Raw genomic sequence first — 22,359 nt, 5'->3', positions numbered from 1 at the left:
GAGTCACTACACGAAGCAACTGGGCTTGCAAGTTGTCTAATAGCAAAACAATGCAAAAATAAGGCCCGTGTTAGCTCTTGGGCTTCACAAGACATAAGCCCATCTGAAGAGGAACAAAACCGTATCATGGGCAGTTTTTTCTATTAATGCTCTTTTCAGGACAAACTCTGATGAAGCAGCTAATAAATTACTACTAGAGGCAGGACAGTAACACAAGGTCTTGTCTGAAATACTGGTTCAAAAGAATATGGAATTACTATTGGATGATACTGTGAAGATGATTTCTCTTTTCCTGGCAAGGCAGAAAATGTCTTGGCTCATTTGCACCAAAGCAGATTTCAAGAGTATCACTATACTGAGAAAATATTTTAATGTGCTTTTTTCCCCCTCATCTTTTAAAATACAGCATTTATGAAGCAAGGCTATTTTGCACAAATAATAGATCTCCAAAAGCAGCTGATGTATAAACGTATCCCACAAGGTTAAAAAAGACTCAAAATTTGTGTGTACTCAGAGGAGCTTTGTAACGAGGCTTAAATAATGCCTACAACACTTCTGCACTGGTTCATATTCTCTTTTGGAGTAACAAACACATACGTGAGCATTGAAGGTGCAGAGAGCCTTGACAGATAAAATGTCTCTTCACGTATTCTTGCACTGAAGTGATGAAAAGCTCCATGGACATCTCTGCAGGTTGCTTTGCCTTGCATAAAGCACGCCAGGAATGATATTACATTTTCCCAAATCTAATCTGCCACATGTCCTACCTAACTTCAGAAGGCAAAGGAAGCCAGGGCTTAGAGTAGTAGTCACACAGATTAATTTCCAAACAGACTGGAATAGCTTAATCATGCCTATTGGTGACCTTCACCCCCCCCGCTAAGCATTCCATGCAGCTCTAAAGGAATTTTCTTGTGCATCTGATGCCCTTAATATGTTCCAGCTGCTTTAATGATGGGATGACGTGTGTCTTCTGCTGTCTTTAAACTGGAGATGTGCTATTTTACAGGCTTGCAGATTGAATGGCTGCTTAGAAGGCTAGGTGTGCTGGGCTGCGTTCTCCAAAAGGTTAATGATCAGGCAGTGTTTTGGCCGATCTCCTGATTTACCAGCATTCCTCTTTTTTTCTGGTATTTTGATTTTTATTTTCAAGCTCTCTGAATTTAACATTATGATTATGGAAAAGTGTCTTTACAGAGGAAGACAAAGGGAATTTTTGTTCTTCTGTATAAAATACTCCTCAAGCTCTAAGTAAGATCTAAGCAAGATATTGGAAGATCTTGTTTTCCCAGTAGTTTAGGACCAAGGGAGCATTTGGCCAAATTCCAGGCAAAGACAAGGTCACAGAAAACCTGGAAATTTTAGAAACAGTATTAACTGTCAAATGTAGATGGTAGGATCAAATAACCGTAGCTCTTTATGCAGATGCTTGGGATTTAAAGGTCCACTCACATCTAGCAATGATATTGTTTCGATACCACAATTATTAGATCTACTTATTTTGAACGTATCAAATTTTAGTTATGATTCTCTTCTTAAAGATCTGATCTGTAATTCAGCACCTATATTTTTAGGTGATCAATACTCCATATAGCTCCATTCACACCATATTTATCATTTTTTATAAAAGGAAGTAGATTTTTATGAAGTTTCACTGTAAGAGATGAGCTCTCTATTTGAAAGTCCATACTTAGTGGATTTCGTATATGATAGAATGTTAAATTCTATTCCATAATTTTTTCCAACACCTTTTCCATACAGACAGACAACTCTTCTCTGCATTCAGTGTTTTACTCAGCATTCCAGCTTTGCTAAAATCCTAGTGTTCTTGTCAAAACCATTTACTATTTAGATGGCTCCCAGTTCTACTGAAAGATAACAAGGATATTCTGTGATTTCTATACCGTCGAGGCACTGAACTTCCAATATCAGAGAGGATCAGATATTCAATTAAAAAGAATGAGCTCCGGTTTAATGATTTCATGCTGACTTACAGCAGATAAGAATCTGTTTGAAGTATTTCATAATACAACTCTTGTGAAAAGAAATCACGAGTTTTCAGGACCAATTCCTGGAATTGATTATTTACTGGCCTATACCACCTCCAAATGCAATTGGTCATTTTCAGTCCCTAAATTCATAGACAGGTGTGTTCTTTACTGCAGGAGATCAGGCAGACACTGTTCTCAGCTCTGATTCCATACAACCACCTGTCCGAGGAGATCGCATACTGGTTGACAGAGCATTTTTTTTTTTACGTGCGACTATAAAACAGGAGCTTTGCCATGGTCACTTCTGCAGTGGGTGTTCACTTCGATGTCCTTGAAACATTTCAGTATGAGTAACTCTTTTCCTTAAGATACACGTAATCTGGCAGTTTCTGGGATTAAATTGGCAGATTCCCAATCTGTCTGGGAAAGACACTTCTGCCTTCCTATCCTAAACTTGTGAAATGGTACTTCAAAATTTTAGGCTTACCAAATGTGGATCCTTTTAAGTGGTGGATAAATTACTTCCACACTGGCTGATGTACTGTTAGTACTTTAAGCATTTATTTTTTTTTAAGTTTGTAAGTGATTTATGCTTCCGAAGGGAAAAGGATACTTTACATTTAAAATCTAGAATTCTGCAGGTTAAACTCCCTTCAAAAGTTTCCCTCCTTTTGTCTTTTAACTGAAACAACACAGAGGAGAAAGAGGATTTAAATAAAAGGTTCCTCCCTACAGTTTAACAGTTTATGCTAAATCTTTTCAAAGGAAATTTGACTTTACATGTGGTATTTCACTCGCATGATGACATGCCAACTGCATCATATGCTCAGTGTCTGGAAATGTGACTCAGCAACGATGAGGGCACCAAGCTAGGAAATGGATTATTCTACAAGCAGCAATGCTTGGCATTACCAGTCTATTTACTTCTGCCCTGGGAATTTCTGCAATACATTTGCAACGTTAAGTTTAGAAACACAGGGTGGAGAGAAATTCTTTCACTGCGCTCATCTCAAGAGCATTCACAATGAAGAACAAAGCACAAAACATTATTTGGAAAGGCGAATTCTGAATATTACTGAGAAGAAGGAGCTGGTATGACTACTACTGCTCACCAGTGGCATATGTAATCAAAAAAGGAAACACTGCAAACTGTGTTTGCCGAGGGCAGTGACCTCTTACACACGCGGCTACGAGAGCTGCTGAAGGGAGCTGCACACAACGCCACTTAAAAGCCAGGAACAGTCCGAGAATAAACAAAATGAAAAGTTCGGAATTTGGATCCGGAGCAACACGTATGCCCTCTACAACACTAGCCGATTTGCTTAAACTTTCTGTTTCTCCGCTGCTAAAATGGAAATAACTTTCAGCCAAATATTTTCCAAGTAATAGGCGGGACAAAAAAGTCTCTGCAACAGTCTACAAATATTCAGCCCTCGGTTTGATCTTCCAGCATTTATTGTTAACGCTGGTTTCACTTTTCCGTCAGCAACAGCAGGTTTAATTACTGCAGAGGGTAGTATGTTGGGGAATAGTGGATTGAGTTACTTGAATGTTTTAATTTAATCTGCCATTCATTACGTTATTTTTCAATTAAGAAATTCTAAAATGTGGTTTAGCAGGGCCACCAGTTACATTTCAACTAATAACTCAACTAAGACCATTTCATCATTCAAATCCTACTCGTGTTCGAACAGATCTGGTTTTAGCCTGTGTGCGTTTGGTTCAAAGAGCAGTTGTAATTTTTCTAACATTTTATCCAGTCAGTGACAAAATTTGTAATTCTCTCTAAAAGGTGTATTTTGCTGTTGGATTCATAGGCTTACATTTCAAATAATTATCCCTCAAGGCCTGCCTTGCTTCCCAGTTGCCTACTCTTAACATAACTCTCCTTCCCCTTTGTTTATTATTGATCTCAGTCATGTACCACATGTAATTCTTACATTTAATCATGCTCTGATTAAAAGAGGATTAACAGATTCTGGCCTCAGTATAACTGGAGCCCCACAAGTACTTCTTTATATTGATCCAGAATCCAATTATCTTCTATAGAACTACACAGAGTCAGTAAGGATATAATTAACTGCAGGACAACAGCCTTCGTTAAAAAAAAAAAAAAAAAGATTTACATTATTTTTACATCTTTTAGTCATAATCCCTTTTCTTTAAATTTCGATTTATAAATTTTATTTATGTTTTTATTTACATAAAGATGGCTATCTTGATTTAAATAGGAAACATGGCTGGATTTTCTATAAAATATGCCATGTGAATTAAGATATTTTGTAAAATATTGATTACACAAATTATTATACAATTTACTACAAAAGTAAAAGTTTATTTTGATTTTTTTAAGACATACGCATGACTGTTTTTAATCTCCTTAACTATCACAGATTTCATTGCACTTGGAATTCATTAACCTTATAACTGAAAAGTTTAGTAGCCAAAAAGTGAAAGTCACAGAAACCTCGCTGATATTTTCTAATCTCTATTCCTTGGTTGCAGTGTACCGCGTCCTCTCTGTGAATAATAAAAAAGAAACGGGATATTTTTTTTGTCCTTAGGAACAATAGCCAGCCTCAGGCTCTGAGAGTCCACCCTGCATTTTATTTCTGCATAATTTATCTTTCAAAGCAAAAAAATCCCAGCACTGGTACTATCCCTTTTCTAAAAGGATCCTTCCCAATAAGAAAAGAAGCAAGTTTATTTTGAGGATACCATTGCTCATCTGTTTCAGAAACAAAGCAGAATCTTCAGAACAAAGTAATTGTTTATATAATCTAAATTCACTCTTTATCTTCCATAGCTATATTTTTCAAGTATAATTCCAGAGAGTTCACCATGCTTTTATTTACCCTAGCTGGCTCTCTACCTTAACCAATGACATTATATATCTATTAAAAGAGAGTTTTGAATAAACACTTTATTTGACTGAATTGCTTCATCCAGCCTACACATCTACTCAGAAAATAATTCTTCTTACTTGGTAGGCAATATTTCCACTGACTGTAACTGTAATTTCATTTTAAGACTATTTCTCACCCTAAATGCAAAATAAAAGGCAGTTTTTTTAATAACAGAAGGAAGAACAATTTGATGGAATCAAATCTACAGTCTGCGCACCTTCAGTCTGATTGCTGCAAATTGTCCTATTTAAAGATGAAACGGCACTCCCTGAAAAAAAACCACCTACTTTGTAGTAGAGCCAACAATCACAGTGAACCACTCACAGGCCCCAGTGGAATATCACTGAGTAAAAAAATCTAGTGCAAGGCCTCTGGCTTGATATTCACAGCTCCTGAGGGGACTAAAGGTTTGAAAGACTGCCTCTCCCCATGACAGCTATTTTTCACTTGGGTAATGAACATGCCTAAGCCATTGGGAAAAACTGGACAACATTCAAAGTACCTAGACTATATCATGCAATTAAAAAAAAAATAAACCCAAAGAGATTAAATCAGTACTTTAACACTTTCAAAAACTAATGCCTCACTGCAAGTCAATTACACCACACAATAGTTGAGTTATTTCTTCCACAGATGAGTACCGCCACCATTATAGGTAGAGACACGAAGTAAGTGCATTTCAGAGCTTGTGTTCAGATTCCAGAAACCTCTAATTTTTAAAGTGGGAAATTTGCCAGAACTAACAGGCTTATTCAAAAATAAAGACAATTGCTTCTTGATGAGTAACGCAACTGGAATCAGTAATGATTCTTGTATTGCAAACTGATTTGATATGTACTTCATAGCTAAATACTACTAAACACATTTCACTTATTCAAGAAAGTTAAGATCTGTGCTTGAAAAATTGTCCTCAAAAGCTGTGAGTGATGTGAACCTCATTTTGCCATTTTCCATTATTCATATATTGCCTTCTAGATCTTCCAATGAAAACAGCCTCAAGAGTTACCTGTTACAGGGACAGATACTGGTCTGGCTACAGACTGTTACATCAGCCTGCGGATGATCAGAGAACTGACCCCTGCAGAACGTGAGGGACTACTTCATCCTCCCCAGCGCTTTTCCCAGAATATATAAACCCGCCATACAAAAGCCCAACACATCATGTAAGCACACATGTCATTTGCCTTTATACCAATTTGAAACTAAGATTATAGACCCCTTTGAATTATGTAGTTAATATTTTTCTTTTTATCCCAACATTTTAATTCAATAAACCAATCCGAAATGCATTTTCCATTGACAGGAGATTGTAAATGGAGAACCATTAAAGCACTTAAAAAAGCAACCATTATTAATGATTTAGTCCTTTGAAATATCAGTTATTGACTGGAGATAATTTCCAGCAATCTTTATTATAATTACTGTACATCATCGAATAGTCTTTCCATGCAAACTCCACGAAATCATGAAAATAGAAAAGTTTTGTTTCAGCCCACACTTTTTCCATAAAATCACCGTTCTTTTATAGAATACAGTTCCCATAAAATAGGAGTGTTTTGTGAGAGGAGTGTAGAACAGTTAGTGTATGCAATAAAGTTGTAGCAAAAAAGGAAGGTGTTTTACATCTTTCTTTAGGATTTGTTTAGATTTTTTTCAATAATTCAATATGTAGAATATTTGTTATTTGTTGTGGAAAAGTCTGAACAATTTTAAACGGGGAACTGCTATAGGATTTTCAATTGCTTCACTTTCTTTCATCGAGGCCCACAACTATGTGGGAACACAGTGACTTTTGGAAAAACTACATTTTCAGCCACCAGAACATGACAAGACCTAGGTAACAGCACCACAAGCCTCTCGGCAGTATTTTTTTTTTTTTAATTAGGCTTCACAGTACCGTTACGTAGGACTCGTCTCTAAGAATGAAAAGGGTAACGCGGTCTCCAGCACCCGTCCAACCCTTCATTTCTCACCCAACCAAGACTTCCAAATAAAGAGGTTGTTATATTGGTTACTCCACATCAAATGAGCTGATATCATCAGCTCATTTCTTAAAGACCAGGGAAAAATTGCTTTAGTTTAAAATAAGAAGGAAAGTAATGAATATAAAGTTTAGCCCAAGAACCCAAAGACAGAAGAGATTCTCCTTTCAGGAGTTCCTGTTATGACTCATTTAAAAGAAATCTCCTGTCTTATCTGCCTTCTGGTGCACATGTCAATGCTACGGATTTCACATGTGACCCATCAGCATCTCAAGACAGCATTTGCCCTTTGATATCTAGATTATTAACAAATATAACATTTGTCAACTTTGTCTCACAGTAATTGCTAGTTCACATCTATTAATCAGTTTAGTTTTAGAAGATAATTTCAATCAGAATTCTTAATCCAGGACTGAAAGAACTGTTTTTAAATAATGAAGAAAATCAAAGCTTAAAACCAGTTTGAGTAACTAGGTCTAGAATTTATTACTCCTGAGAGAACAAAGATACAAAATACATGTGAAAACTACACAAAGATTTCTACAAAGTAAAAAGTAGAAAGTGGGAAAAGGGAAAGCTACAGTTCAGTGGTTACACAGGAATGTATGGCATGCATTAAAATATTGTAAATTCATTAAGTTTTTTTTTAAGTGCAAATGGTTTTTCTAACTGTTCTCACTGAAAAATATGCAGATTGATACCTATGTTGTACACTTGTCATATTATCAGAAAGACACCAACACAAATCTATGCATATACACACCAATATGTCTGAAGTACATTTTGTGGTTTTGTTATCCGTAGGCACTGGTTACAAGTCTGTTCAATACTCAGTTTCAGAAATTAAGTGGTAGCACTTACAGAACATTTCTCAAATACTACTAATAAAGGAATTTGTTTTTAAAATACCAAGAGGATGAAATAATTTGCATTGCCATTTATAAGTATCCAACAACCAAAGAAGTATTTACAAAGCATCAACCATACAGATAAAGAACAGTATCAAATACTCTGTGTAAAAAGATAAATAATTAAAATGTATATTCCCACATCACAAAGAAATGTGATCATACAAATTATGGCACCATATGTTTGTGAAACATCAAAAATAAATGTAGCACATAGATACCTCTTCTTATATTTTACATTAAAATGTACAGTACAATGACTGTAAAATGTCAATGTCACACACCCATCGTCTCCAAACTCTTGCTTCTGGTAATAGCAATTATTATAAGAGTCCGTGTTTATAAAGAAATCCCATACTTCCACCTTGGTCTAATATTGCTCTGTGATATTGCTAGTCCGTGAAACTTACATCCTAAAAATGTTACATATTTTCTTTAAAATCATCTAATAGAAAGAGATATTTCACATGTGGATATTCTGGGGGAAAGTGTGGTAGACGCAATGTTTCTCTGTGTAGCAAAGTATGGATTAAAAAAACCTAACATTTTATTTTTAGTCACAAATATCTAATTTATTAGAGAAATATTTTTTAAATTAACGCTTATTCATTTCAAATTTTAATCATAAACAGTACTGCAGTTTTCAACACATAATTAGGGCTCCTGCTAAAGCACTTAAACTTCCAAACCCTAATCATGTATCTCTTTATGACAAATGGATCAGAAAATCTGGAACGCAACAGTGTTATGCAGCTCAAAACGCTGATATCCTGTTTTGTACTCCTAGGGTAAAGAACGAGATAATTATAGCATATGGATGTATTTTAAAGGTTTGTTTGCATGTGTCCATTTTTGGCCACACGCCAAATCCAAACAAAAGAACATTGTTAAAGGCAACCAGAAATATTATAGTTAGCATAGAATAAGGCAATGAAAATCTTTTTTCTTTTTTTCTTTTTTTTTTTTTGTAAAAAAATTAAGGTGCAGAGAGAATTTTCTGTCTTGTTTTAATGGGTGCCAAATACTGATTAACAGTGCCAAGGAAAAATAGTTTTACATGAAAGGAAAGACTATTAAAATCTAGAAATACCTGAATTGGATCTTTGATATCCAGATTTTTCCTGATTACCTGCAAAAGGAGTTGGGGGTGGATAGTTGGCTTCTGTGAGTTTACTGATGTCTGACGGTGGCGTTGGTGGTGGCGGTGGTAGCAAAGTGCTGTTAGGGCTGCTAATATCTCCTTCAGCCACAAGAGTCAAGTCTGCCACGTTATCATCATCTACCATCTGTATACCTTCAGCTTGTAATTCTCTTGACTGCCTTTTCCATATTGTTGCATTGTTTTCCTGTGCATGCGGAATGGGAGACAACGCAGTATTAAAAGGAACACTGATAGTCTTCTGACTGTGGAGTGCTGTCAAAGCAGATTTATGTTTATTTTCTGAGTAACCCATTTTCTTAACTGAATTTTCACTGAAGTTTTGTACGGACTCCTGTTTTCCACTTGGTGATGTACATCCATCCTTGCCATCGTTTTTTGAAACTCGCTTACTGAGGCCTTTAGGGCCTGTGGGCGTAGATGAGGATGGTTCTGGTCCAGCGGGTGGTAAACGAAGAAAGTCAGGAAGAACAAGGTCTTCTTTCCTTAGCAGTCCACGTTGGTCATCTGCTCTGTTACTTTGAGCTTTGGATATGAGTTCAAAAAATTCTATTGGGGAAAAACCCAAAATTGACAAGTTTTTGTCAGAAAGTGCAATGTCATTAAAACGTAAATTTTCAGCACATTTATTTTCCATGAAGATCTTCAATTCTCTCAATGCTGCCTTGAAATAAGACCCCATGTTAATTAGGAACTTTTTCAATCGCAGCAATGTTCGCTAGCATCACTATAATTAAGACCATCAGGATTGCTATTGTAAGAGTTTTGCAGTTTAAAACAGCTGCAATTCACTGAGCCTTGAACACATCTTCTATTTTATGCAGTTAATAAATCTGTACATACACACAGGATTTTTTAATTCTTTATACAAAACAAGGCTCCGGTCTTACTGACAATGGGTGCACTTTTTTATATTCTGGATGGTTTTTACCCATCTTAACTCAAAAATAGCCATGCCATTTGAAACTCAAAGATTAAGAATGCTGCAAACTTCCTTGTTATATTGAATTTCTCTCAGTTTAATAATAATTTATCACAGTTTAAATTCAATTCATGATGTAGTTTTAATCCAGGATGTTATCATCACAGAGCATGATCAGATGATGATTTAAGTAACCCCATTTCACTTTGCACTGCAGTGAATCAGTAGCATATAGGTAGTCAATAACCATCAAAAGAGCCATTACTGAAAGCAATGGGGCAGCTCTTTTTATAGAGTTTTTAATACAATTAGAAGTGATTTTCTGACCATGTCCTTAATGATGTCCAAGGGTCTAATATGCTTCTATATATAAATAATACTCATAGTAAATCACCACTGTTCTAGAAAGTCTCAAAACTTGGCAACAAGAAACTTCTCAATCGTAAGCCAAGAACTATACCACTCCTCAAAAAAGAAGCCTCACAACAATAAACAAACTCTTTGGTACAAAACATATAAATATAAAAATATCTAACTCTTAATATAGAGTCTCTGCATGTCCCAATTTTTCAAGAAGACAGCACTGAAACTACAGAATATTAAAGATGCTTAAAAAGACCATCTCCAACAGATGAATTAAAATCAGTAATTTCAACCCAGCTTATAAATATTGTTTGAAGCAAAAGCCATTACAAAATAAAGCACAGAATGTTAGTATCAGTTTTAACTTAGCATAATATGAAGTCATACACTTGCATTTGTATGACTTTATTCCTAATTCTCTAGTCATATTTGGCAGGCTTTGCAATGTATTTGTAAAAATGACTTTTTAACATGCTATGTCAAATGCCATAAAACCTGAACGTAGCTAACATGGAAGCTTCAAAATGCTTCTTATTGCCAAAGTTTTGCAAAATAGCGGTATGAATATTAAAACATGCAACATTTCTAATATGTGTCATACAAAAATGTTCCCTTCTTAAATTTCAAGCTTCATAGAACAGTTGCTTTTTTTCATTAAAAAACAGTCTACAACATTCGGTACGTATTATCCGAACTTGGACAAATTTCACAAAATTCAAAATAAAATGTGAAAGCCTCGAATTCTGAAGTTTTCAAATTATGTTAATGTTTTACTCAGCCCTAGGAAGAAAAATGAAAATATTAAAATATGGAAAACAAGTTAACAAAATAGTAAGCAACAGAAAATAATTTAAAATGCACTAATATTTTGTAATAACACTTATATTAACAAATTTCTATTTTGCAATAAAAGTTTAAGCCACAGCATTTTTTTTTCCATTCCAGTCAGTGGACATTTATTCATAGACAAACATTCATTTGCTGTATAGCTGTGCATAACCAGGTTTTGGATATGCATATTAGGCAACATCAGCAGTAAATTTTAATCTGTGAGTAAAACATGTCCCCTGATTCTTTTCTACTTGGGAAAACAGGGAGGAACATAAAGGGCTGACAAGACAGGTAATTGCTTCAGTTAATGCCCTAGGGCAGAGGGTGATATGTCAAGATTTCTCCTGCGACACAGTTTTTATTCCTCTCTCTCCCATGGACATATTTCTATAAGAAAGCAAATTCTCTTATGAGTTCTTTTCCAATGATATCACCAAAACTATTAAAATGTAATTGAAGGTAAAAATAAGATTCAGAACATACAAGATTACCAATAACCTCTTTGCTTATTTCTACTTCTAACCACCTTTTCAGAGCAGTTACTGAATGTAAACTAAGCTTTTACTCTTGCCAATCACAGCTCTTCCACAGTCATCAGACTGCACTGCCCTGACTGTAATAGACTTCAGCATAAAATTTTCAAAAACTCTTACCTGAGTAAGTTGAGGTCTACACCATTGTGCAGAATGCCTTTCAGTGCGTTAAAGACTCTTAGGTAAAGGTGCACAGAAAGGCAAGACTCTACATGGCTTGCAAAGGGTATCGAATGGGATATTCGCCTGCAATTGAGTAACTAATTGCTTTTTATTTTACCTTGAATTAGGTAGCTTTCACTTTTGAAAATCCTGCTAGGCACCTATATCTATCTTTAGGCATTCTTTAAATTTTACCTTCAGCTTCAAAAACTTTACGATTCAAACACAGTATCAAACAAAAATGTAAAGATGATGACTATGAATTTCACAATGCCATATTAAACACATGGTACCTTTTCCTACACAGATACAAAATTCTCATTTTACTAAGACTACTTATGTTAATACATAAACTATAAAGTTCACATACCCTCTGCTTCATCCAAATTTATTTTCTGACATTTTTTTTTCCCAATCTTTGCAATAGAGTCTTCTCTCTTTGACAGCCGGACTTCCCTAGCATTTTTTCCATTTTCGCCTTTCATTTTGATAGAATTAGACTTTCCTAGAGTTCTTCCCTCTCCCTGCATTAGAAGGAAAGTTAAGGTACTACTTACATTTAGGCTATATAATTGTGTACATAATATGGTCTAAGTGAATAAAAAAGTTATTTTGAAAACACATTTCTCTAACACCACCACAACAAATGTTTTAGTTTTATCTCGACTATTGCAAAGAACATTTGCCATAGTACTTCCCAAAAACGTGTCAATAAACATATTTACTCTGAAGAACTCACATTACAGAAAGGGCCTTTGAATTTGAGAGTAATTCAATCATTTTCAAACATAGATAAGCCAATGAGACATGAAACAACAAATACAACACAGTGAAAGAGAGATTTGATTCATCATGAAGACAAAGTTCTCACACATAAATGCTGTTGACAGTGGGAAAACATTGGATGAATTACAGCTCTACTCAGACTAGTTACATAATTTGGCTGATTCAAAATCATGGATGAATGCAGCTTTTAGTATAGAATTCCAAAAGGAAATAAAAGATGATCTAAGGGACAAAAATCATTGTGGAAGACTTACAGTAGATACTTGATTTCTTGAAGTAGTTACAGTTGCACTCTGTTTCACTGATGCACCTTTTTGTTTATCTGTAAACACTGAACATAAACATACCTTCTGTAACTACAAATTTATAATTTCTCAAAGAAGTAATATTTAAGTGACAATGATGCACAAAACAGATTTTTTGCTTTAAAATTTCTCAAAGTTGTACTCAGAAAATAAGAGAATGAGCACAGCTGATACGCCTGATAATTTTCAGTCAAAACCTACCAGAATCTCCCCCTCATCTTCAAATTTTCCTAATACTGGCAACACTTTTAAAGTTTGAAGATGCTGAAGTTTCATTTAAGTTCTCCTAAATTTTCAGTTGTTTTAGATGAAATAGCTTTTAAAACGTCAGCTAATAATTCAGTTTGTAAATCTCAAATTTAGGTCACGTTGAATCTTTTCCCATCTGTTTCGTGCATCAATTGCTTTCTAAACATCGCCATGTCCTCCTTGTCTACTTCTAAGTAACTAAATGGCTCCTTCACATGACATCTAAATATACTAACTGAAGAGTGAGCTGCAAACACAGAATCATGGCCCTTTTTCACTGGTATATTGCCGCAGAATCAGCCTACTGCTAGAATGATCCTCTATGATTTCGGCTTTTATAGCAGCTGGCAGCACATAGGATTACAGTTTTATTTGTAAACCTTAAATGAATTATCTCTGTGAGTATTGAGATTTATATCTTCTTTCAGAAAGACAATTGGTTCTGTTTCCTAGAAAAATGACAAATCTGATTCTCCTCAATAAATACCTCCATCTTTATTCTCCTAGTTCTTCCTCAAAGAGGAACTCTGCTAGAAGTGAATTTAATTTAACTGCATCTAATTTCATTTTTAAAACTAAGTGTTCTATATCTATAAAAAGGGCTCATAAAAATTATTTTGTCCATGGAAATCACAAATTATATCATTTTTAGTATTGCCTCCAGAAATCATCACTTAAAACTGGAGATGTAGGCTCTGCTACTTTCTCATGTTATAGGGCGTTATCATAAAAGTATACTGCACACAAAAAAGTATACTGCTGCACAAACTGCATCTGTTTTACTTATACAGTATGTTTCTTTTGAATTTATTGCCAAATTCACAGCAGTTATTTGGCATTTTATTCTCAGTATTATTACTATGCACTGTGTCCCTAAAGGAGTGTGTGTGTGTGTGTCTATGGCTGAGTGCAAGTAAAGTATTCAAGCACTACTAGTGCAAAATTTCTTAGAGCAACAGCAAAGTACTTGGTATCAACAGACAAATTTAATCTTCAATCTTTAGAAACTGCACTCTTTTTTAGTTAAAAAGAATATATGCTACTTGTGACATATTCAAATCTAATCACATTTATCTCACCTTCACATCAACAAAAGAAACTAAACAAAGTCAGGGTTTATGAAACTGACTTGACATCATGAATTAAACCTTTAATGTCAACTTACCTCTACCCTTTGTTGGCTCTTTTTCATCCAGAACAACTCGCTGACCATCCAGATTAGATATAGGGACACCAAGATCAAGTGGTTCCTGCTCACCATTCTAAAGTCGGATTACAGTTTGTATATGATAGAGAAAAAGCTGTTTTCAGAACAAATTTATGCAGTCTGACATGTTTTGAAAGAAAATGAGCAAAGCACTTTCACGTTTCAGTGTAGCCTCAATATATTTTTCTTCTGCCATTCTAAAAATGTTTATTCCATTTGAGTAAAACTACCTTGATTACAATGAGTGTAACTCATTTATGTGAGGAGAATGGTTATTTGGGGAAAAGAAAATAAAAGGAGAAAAAAAAATTATCCAATTTGGGAATTTGCACAAATACTCTAGGACCATTACTGTGTACATTCAGCAAATCATATTTTTCAGGGGAAGGTTGAGATTATTTTAGATTCTAAATCCGTTGTACTTTGTTAATTTTGTAATTTTATTAAATGAAATTATCTTTATATCGACACGTTTTTTAATTATTTTAAAAACATGTACTGGTTTGGCCAAGACAATATATGTTGTAGAAATATCACAAAAGTAGCTTTCCATTCCTTGATATTCCATCATAACAGAATAGAGAAAATGCTAGCCAAGTGTTTTGTTTAGTAGTTGAGAAGTTGAATCAGTCTGCTTCCACAGAAATTTTCTGTAAAGAGATTTGAGGCAACTTTCATGATTCCCAGGATAATGGAACAGTAGCTTTCACTAATCTCAGTCTTCCCTGGCTAATAATGGGAAAAGTTGAGCTCTAGAAGAAGCTATGTTCAGGCTCTATTATTTAGGATGTTGGATTTATTCTGAAAGAGAACATAAAACAGATGCAGACTAAAGCTTTGAAGTAGTTGCTATTAAGCATAATGGTTATGACTACTACGCATTTTCATCTCAACATGTAGTTATAAATACAGATTTTAATGCCTAATTATAAGGATAGGAACAATTTCAAAGACTATCATATGATCTCCTCCAGACAAAAACTATTGCAGCTTGAATTACATCAAAAGATACTTACTAGTCTTGCCACGAGTTCATTAAGATTTAAACCATATTTTGCAACCACAGGCCTTAAGACCTCTGTTACTGGTTTAGTGGGTTTAGCCTTCAAACCAACTGATCGATTGATTGGAACAAGATCCAGCCTGAAACATATCAATTGTAACATTAATATGAAATATTCCAGTAAACAAAATGTATAAAATATATAAAATCCAATATACAGCAAAGTTATACTAGTTCACAGCTAGTGATCCCGAAACTTCAGTAGTATGAATCTATCCTACCTTGAAGGTATAAAGCACTTTTAATAGACATAAAACTTCCACTGTTTCACTCACTGGAGTTGAGTGAAGGCATGAGCCAACCTAATTCCAGTGTTAGACCAAATAGATACATTCCATAGCATTTTCATCTTTACAGTGAGATTGCTCTGACCATTCGGGTCCAGGCACGCTTTCAAAGTGACTCCATGCCTGCACTATAGTCTGCGATGCAAGAAAAATATTTCTGCCCACTTTCACAAGAGACACTCACAATATCCTATTCAATTAGTTGAGACGGGCTTGCACAGGAATTTTTACTTTTATTTTTAAGCACAAGAAAAAATACTGTGTAATTCCAGATGATGTTAATTTCTGGCTAGATGCCACCATATCACAAAATATTGCTGTATGAGAAACTTATATGCAAAAGCTGTAAAAGCAATTCAGTTGGAATTCAAAGGATAAAGACAGTCCTCTTCAGAGTCTATTATGTAATTTTATACAATTTCATCAAAATAGGACAAAAATAATTAAATAAGAAAAAAATTTTAAAAGCCAAACAACTAATCCATTTATGTCTATTTCCCTGCACCAAACTGTGCCTAGTTGGTCGGTTTTTTTAAATGCTCTTTATGTGTGCCCTGATTCCTTCATCCTTCCACAGCCACATTTGACTATAATGGCACTGTAGTATGAAAACACAGGCAGGCTTATTACTGACAAAACTATCAGAAGAAACATACATCATCAGAAGAAATGAAAATTATTAGTGATGTTGTCAGTCACGATCAAATGTAAACCCCATCTTTTCTCTCACACAAATTACTTAAATATAAGATGTTTAGTCTTACTGACTTTCCTCTTCCACAAGAAACCTGAATAACTGAAACTTTGCCATTCATATTTTGAGTATAACTGCTACTGAATAGAAATTATCCATCTTAATCGTTAATTAGTAATCGACACAGACGCAGCAGACATTCAGGTAACCAAGTATATCCACATAGTATTTGTCTTATGTCTGAAAATTTTCCAAATATTTGAGTATTTTTGCTTACATAGCGTCTACCCACAGAAAGAAATAATGTAAAACATTTCTACACTTTAATTAACACACAAGTGACATATGGTACTGCCTACTTAAAGCTCCTTTTTAATTTGGAAACTCAACAAACTCACACCTAATAAAAGACTGCTCAATTTCAATTTCAAAATTGAATATGCTATACTATAGTCATTAATCTGAAGTACCCTTAAAGAGAAACTAGGCCTACTTCCTAAAGAAAAGTAATATAAAGCCAAAATGAAGAATGCTTGACAAAATAAATTTTATTCATTTCATATGCACCACTCAATAACGTAAGACAAACATTCTACTTCATGACTTTTTCTTGAAATAATTATTTCAGGAGTTTTCGCAGCACTAGCTTGGATTTTTAGAATTTAGGAATATTAAACATTTTCTGGCATTTTGGAAAAAAATAGAAACATTATTTCGAAAAAATGTATACTATAAAATAGTACTACACAATACTAAACATACAATGTACTGAATTATATCATACTCATATTAATAATAATATTATAACATTGACTAGTTTGACATTCAGGATTATAAATCTATACTCAGAAGAATTTATATACTCAAATGAATTTATATTTATACAATTAGTCCCACTGTAATCTGCCAGTTAGGCACATAACTACAGATGTAACTGAATGGGAACACATAACCAATAAATACATCTACTTTATCTTAAAGGCCTATTTTTTTTTATTGTAGCATTTAGGATTAGCCTAGGGGACTCGCAGTTCCATTTCCATCTCATTCTTGTGCCACTTCAACCTACTAAACATGTCTCTTCCTGATGTGGAAGGTCCCTCTGGGCCTGTAGATCTGCCCTGTGTGCTTGCTCACAACTTTCAGCTCGACCAGTTAGACATCATAATAATATTTGAAAGTCCCTAAACTGGAACATTGGCATCAAAATCCCACTTGTTTCCAAGACAGCAATCCAGAAAGCTTCCCCTTGCAGCATTTAAAACTTGCTAGGTGCTGTTCTACTCAGTTTGAAACGTTCCTGTAGGCTCCCATATCTCCCACTGATCCTTACCCTGGTTGCCCTCATCTGAACTACCTTTAGAGGCACCCCAATCTCACCATTACCTGTAGAGGAATCACTTAGTAGCTGACTCGAAATCTAAGGGACATCATTGCCTAAACACTGGCAGGATATCGAACTTAGGCACTTGTGTAACTCGGAGAATCCCCATGCTAAATGTGCATCCCTTGCCTAAGTATTATTGCAATCTAAAGTAAAAACAGACTTTTACTTCCATAGAAACTCAAACTGTGAATTAACTGCAAGATGTGGAAGCCAACCATTTTCAGCTACAAACATTAGGTCACCTTCCTTCTTCCCATGAGTCTCTTGGCTTGATACTAAGGCCTGTCTCTTCTAACATGCCTGAACAATGAATGGGAACCTTAGATCCCCTAATGCTGGATTCTGGATTCCAATTTAAGATGATGCATTGCATGGCTAACTGGATTTTTTTACTGGATTCAAAAAATTCTTTTCTGCATTAACTACTGTTTTGCTGCACAGGGAACTGACAATATATTTTAGTGCGCTTAGGAAAAGTAAAATGGAAAATGGGGTGGAAAATGCCAGAGGAAGATAGTATTTTTGACTCTCACCGAAATAAAGTGCGTTTTTCTAAACGGAGGTCCCGAGACTCCAGGATGCTACTGTCTTGGTGTAATACAAGTGGCTACAGAGCACATGTCAGGAACAAAATAAGAGAGAGCAAATTAATTTTAAAATATGTAAAAAACAACAGCTGAGTGGTTAAATTTTTTTTTCAGATAACTCAGAAAATTATTAGTATAAGATGTATGCATTCTATTGGGCATTCAATTACTATATGCAACATGATTAAAGTGTATTTTATTTTGGCTAGTTGTGAGACAATGACCAAACTTCAACTTCCACTGCAGTCAGCAGGCATTCAGGAACTCAGTGTTTTAGAGCAAGCCGAGGTCCTTCAACTTAAATAAATGATGCATTAGAAAACCTGGCAAGTCATTAGAAGATTTAAAAAACAGGCACATAACTATGCACATTTGTTGATTTTTGTCATTGTAATCATCTAGACTGATCATAAGCACAAATTTAAGACAACACATGTTTCATATCCACATTTGGAGATACTCTTGTTGGAATAAGAGCCATCACCCCACACCAATGTAGACTATTGTCTCGGAAATTTTCCTCAACATTAAAACATGTGCCTTAGTTCTAGCATGAATTCACCTCATTTCACCTTCGAACAACTAAATGTCATTATGTTTCTTTGCTTTAAGTTAGTACCATCTACTACCCATACTTTTGTTTTCTTTGTGGATAGTTCCAGTTAAGTATAAGCTAACCATTCCCCTGGACAAACTACACAGACTACATACTTAAATTAACTTACTATTATAAGTAAATCCTTGTCATTAGCACTTTTCTGCTTTCTGTAATGTAGATACCACAATCAATCACAGTACTGTACCAGTTCTAGTTTCATTAAAATTCTCCTTCAATTAACTAGCATTGCCAATGTAAAGCTATAGGTAGAATCAGAAGATATGTATTGAGAGAATAGAATTCCTGATTAGTAAAATCAGTATGAAAATGCTTTTAAAAAAGGCCATACCTTATCACCTCCAACTAAAAAAAGGTCCACTGCAGCTATGTTAATGCCATGTTTCTCGCAGAGCCCAGATAGCACCTCTTTGATAGAGAATCCGGATTTAATAGCCATTTTGCTGGATGAACCATCCGGAAGGTTTATACAGCAGTATTTGGGGGATTTGTCTTTATCCGGTACAAATGCAGGTAATCTCGAGGCTTCAGACTTGACAGGAGAAAGAAAGAAAAGTCAATGCCCAATGGGAAAATTGCATAAATTTTTTGAGTCTGTACAAATCAGGCCAAGCCAAGAAGCATACTTTCTACCATGTTTACAGTTTAGAAATCATGCTACATATAAGAAGTATCAGATAAATTCAAATTCTGAAAAATAAAAGTTTAGATAAAGATAACAGCACTGCACAAATCTAAATGTATTTCAAGAACAGATGAAGTTTTAGACAGTGAGCGTGTAAAACAGGGTACGAGACTTTGAAACTATAGGACAGAACTCTTAATCAAAAAGTGTACAAAGTAAATAAAATCTTATTTAGCTTCCAAATAGTTCAGTGTCTATACTCAATAGTGAACGCCTATTATAAAAATTACCATTGCCACATTCTGAATCAAAGTTTAAGTGATGAGGAACACCTTTAAACATCAGGTTCCTCAACATTTCCTCTTAACATAATCTGAATGCTATGCATACAAATACATGACAGCGAAATCAAAATTTTAAAATAATTCGCTTAATGACCATGCTTTTTTTTATTAAAGGGAAAAAAAAGTACAATGTTATGGGTTAAGGCTAAAGGGTAGAGCATTAAACTTTATTCTAGAGTAACAGTAGAATAGTAACACTACTACGAAATATCAAAAGTATCTTTGAAAATTTAACAAAAAGCTCACTTATAACTTAAAAGGACACTACAAAAAATACTGTTTTCAACAGTCTTTTAGGGTACTTATCGTGCTTTTTCTCTTCCCTAACTTGTTGGGGAATGGCTTCTCATCCAAACCACACTAACTTTCTGACTTTATCAGTTGGAGTGAGAGAGAGAAGAGGGATTGTTGCTTTAAGGAGGCTTTGCATTTTCTGTTTCTTAAGATAAGACTTTTCTGCAACAGAAATAAACATGACTGCCACGCTTGCTTGCCTGATCAATATTTGTAGAATAGGCAAAATTACATAGTTGCTAGAATATAGTCTATTAGAGGGATATCAAGACTACAATGACTTTTAAAAATTTCCTTTATTGATATTATTCCTCCACATGAATGTAGTTAAAATAAAGTATTACATTTATGTTTTATTCTTAATACTGTTTTAATCTAGCATTTCATTAGTTTTACATTACGAAGGTAGAACTTGATCACAGCGTCTTCAGTGATCGTTTTCCTACTTACTATGACAAAATCAAAGAGTTTGCAATGAAATTCACTACCTCTCTTTTCTCAGATTTTAGGAGTTAGTCACAACAAGAAGAAAAACTCACAATTTTAAAAGAAATGGAGAGGAAAGAAGCACAACAGACACTGGTACTGCAGAAATCAGTCTAACACAACTTGCATACAGGTCAAGCAGAGAGGAAGATTTAACATGTAGTTGTTCAGAACAGAACCTCAAAGGTGGGAAAAACCTATTTATAAAGAGCTACAGTGGCTCCCTTCAAAAGGCACACTTTTATTCTGGAAGCTTACTGGTGCCTGAAGTGAAGATAGACAAGATGCAAAGGATATCTTTCTGTCACAAGGACAAAATTAGAAGCAATATATGAACACAACCTCTACTACATTGTTAGTATTGTAAAATTGCTTAATATTGCATCCTGCCCTCTAACTGTACCACTTAAAGACTCTTTCACAAAGTATTACTTCAAACAAATTACTTCACGCTACTTAGAAAATTAGTAATTCACTGTTTTCACTGCTTCCCCACTTCAGTATTAAGACCTGACCATTACCAAGTCGAGACTGGCAGTTGATGACATGGAGCCTTGTGATTCCCGTCTGTATGATAATCCATTGGACTGAATAGAATCTGTTTGTGGAAAGAACCAGCAATCAGAAAAAAGGCTTATTTTTATTATTTATTATAATACGGAAAGCTATTTCAAATATTATCCTTTACAGTCAGAAAAATAAATTTTTTCACTAAAGGAAACACCAAATCTTCATACTGTGCACTGAAGCATGGAAAACCAAAACAATATTTGGTCAAGTATTTCTTGGATATGTAACCCTTGAATAACCTCACTTGCTTTTATATTTAAAAAAAACCCAACAACTAAAATCCTTTTTTTTGAAAGCTGAAAATGTTTTTAAAAATTATTTTACCTCTTCTGACATTTTGAAGAGAGATAAAACATTTTTTAAAGTGCACCTACGGTGTCAGTAAACTAAAATCTAAGACAATTACTAGTCACTTTCAGAAGTCTAAGTCTATAATCTTAGCAAATGCCTCTGAAGTCTTTTCATATGTAAGCATAATGAGAACACAAACTATCCATATGATCAAAGATATCTTGCAGGTCTGGGCCTTTGCTAGAAAACAGAGAAGAAACAACAGTAACAATATGGTCCAAATCTGGTGCTTCAGTGGAATTTCTCTATTATTTTTACTCAATGGAATGAGTTAATGCAAAACTTTCATCTCTTTCTCTAGAGGCCAGGTACAGGTGCTTTCATAGGGGAACTCTTCCTCAAACTTTCAAAACCAGTTAAGTGACAAAACAGCAGATTACAAGGGTTTTCACAACTCTGATTCTTTTTTCATTTGAGTCAGGAAAGGTGGAAACAGGTAGTGAGTGTGTTCAAAACTGAACATACCTGTGTGGTACTAATAAAAGAAAGAAAGGTAGGATAATGCAGATGGAGGAATTTTTAAATAGCTCCAACCATAGCACTATTTGCATGTACAACTCCTGAACTTCTCTGTAAAGAGCTGAAATTATCTTACTAGAAAAATAGTAGCTCACTGCTTGAAAAAGCAATTGCCAGCACACAGAAACAGTGTCTACTAGAAAGCAGAAAAAAGTCTCTTGGAAGTCAACAAAACCAAATTTAAATATTTTCATACTTTTATCTGTTTATTTGTACATTTGCTTCCACAAAA

General features: G+C 34.7%; 1 protein-coding gene across 3 annotated transcripts in view; it reads right to left on the bottom strand.

Annotated features, from left to right (window-relative positions):
• The window catches only part of RGS12 (regulator of G protein signaling 12), an 80,144-nt gene that overhangs the window by 2,596 nt on the left and 55,189 nt on the right, over positions 1-22,359 (bottom strand). Inside the window, exons 9-16 of one of the 3 annotated variants that reach the window (XM_009985601.2) lie at positions 21,209-21,285; positions 19,270-19,470; positions 18,269-18,342; positions 15,321-15,447; positions 14,263-14,359; positions 12,798-12,874; positions 12,128-12,281; positions 8,878-9,495 (exon numbers count right to left, since the gene is read on the bottom strand). In XM_009985601.2, the coding sequence (XP_009983903.2) occupies positions 8,878-9,495; positions 12,128-12,281; positions 12,798-12,874; positions 14,263-14,359; positions 15,321-15,447; positions 18,269-18,342; positions 19,270-19,470; positions 21,209-21,285 (1,425 nt within the window). Of the gene's footprint in view, positions 1-8,860; positions 9,496-12,127; positions 12,282-12,797; positions 12,875-14,262; positions 14,360-15,320; positions 15,448-18,268; positions 18,343-19,269; positions 19,471-21,208; positions 21,286-22,359 lie in introns of those variants that run through there. The other 2 variants (XM_086611592.1, XM_086611593.1) reach the window with 2 other exon arrangements.

This window comes from Tauraco erythrolophus, chromosome 5 (genome assembly GCF_009769465.1).
Source record: "Tauraco erythrolophus isolate bTauEry1 chromosome 5, bTauEry1.pri, whole genome shotgun sequence".
Lineage (NCBI taxonomy): Eukaryota > Metazoa > Chordata > Aves > Musophagiformes > Musophagidae > Tauraco > Tauraco erythrolophus.
Note: the sequence above shows the minus strand (reverse complement) of the source record. Positions and strands in the feature narration are given on the sequence as shown.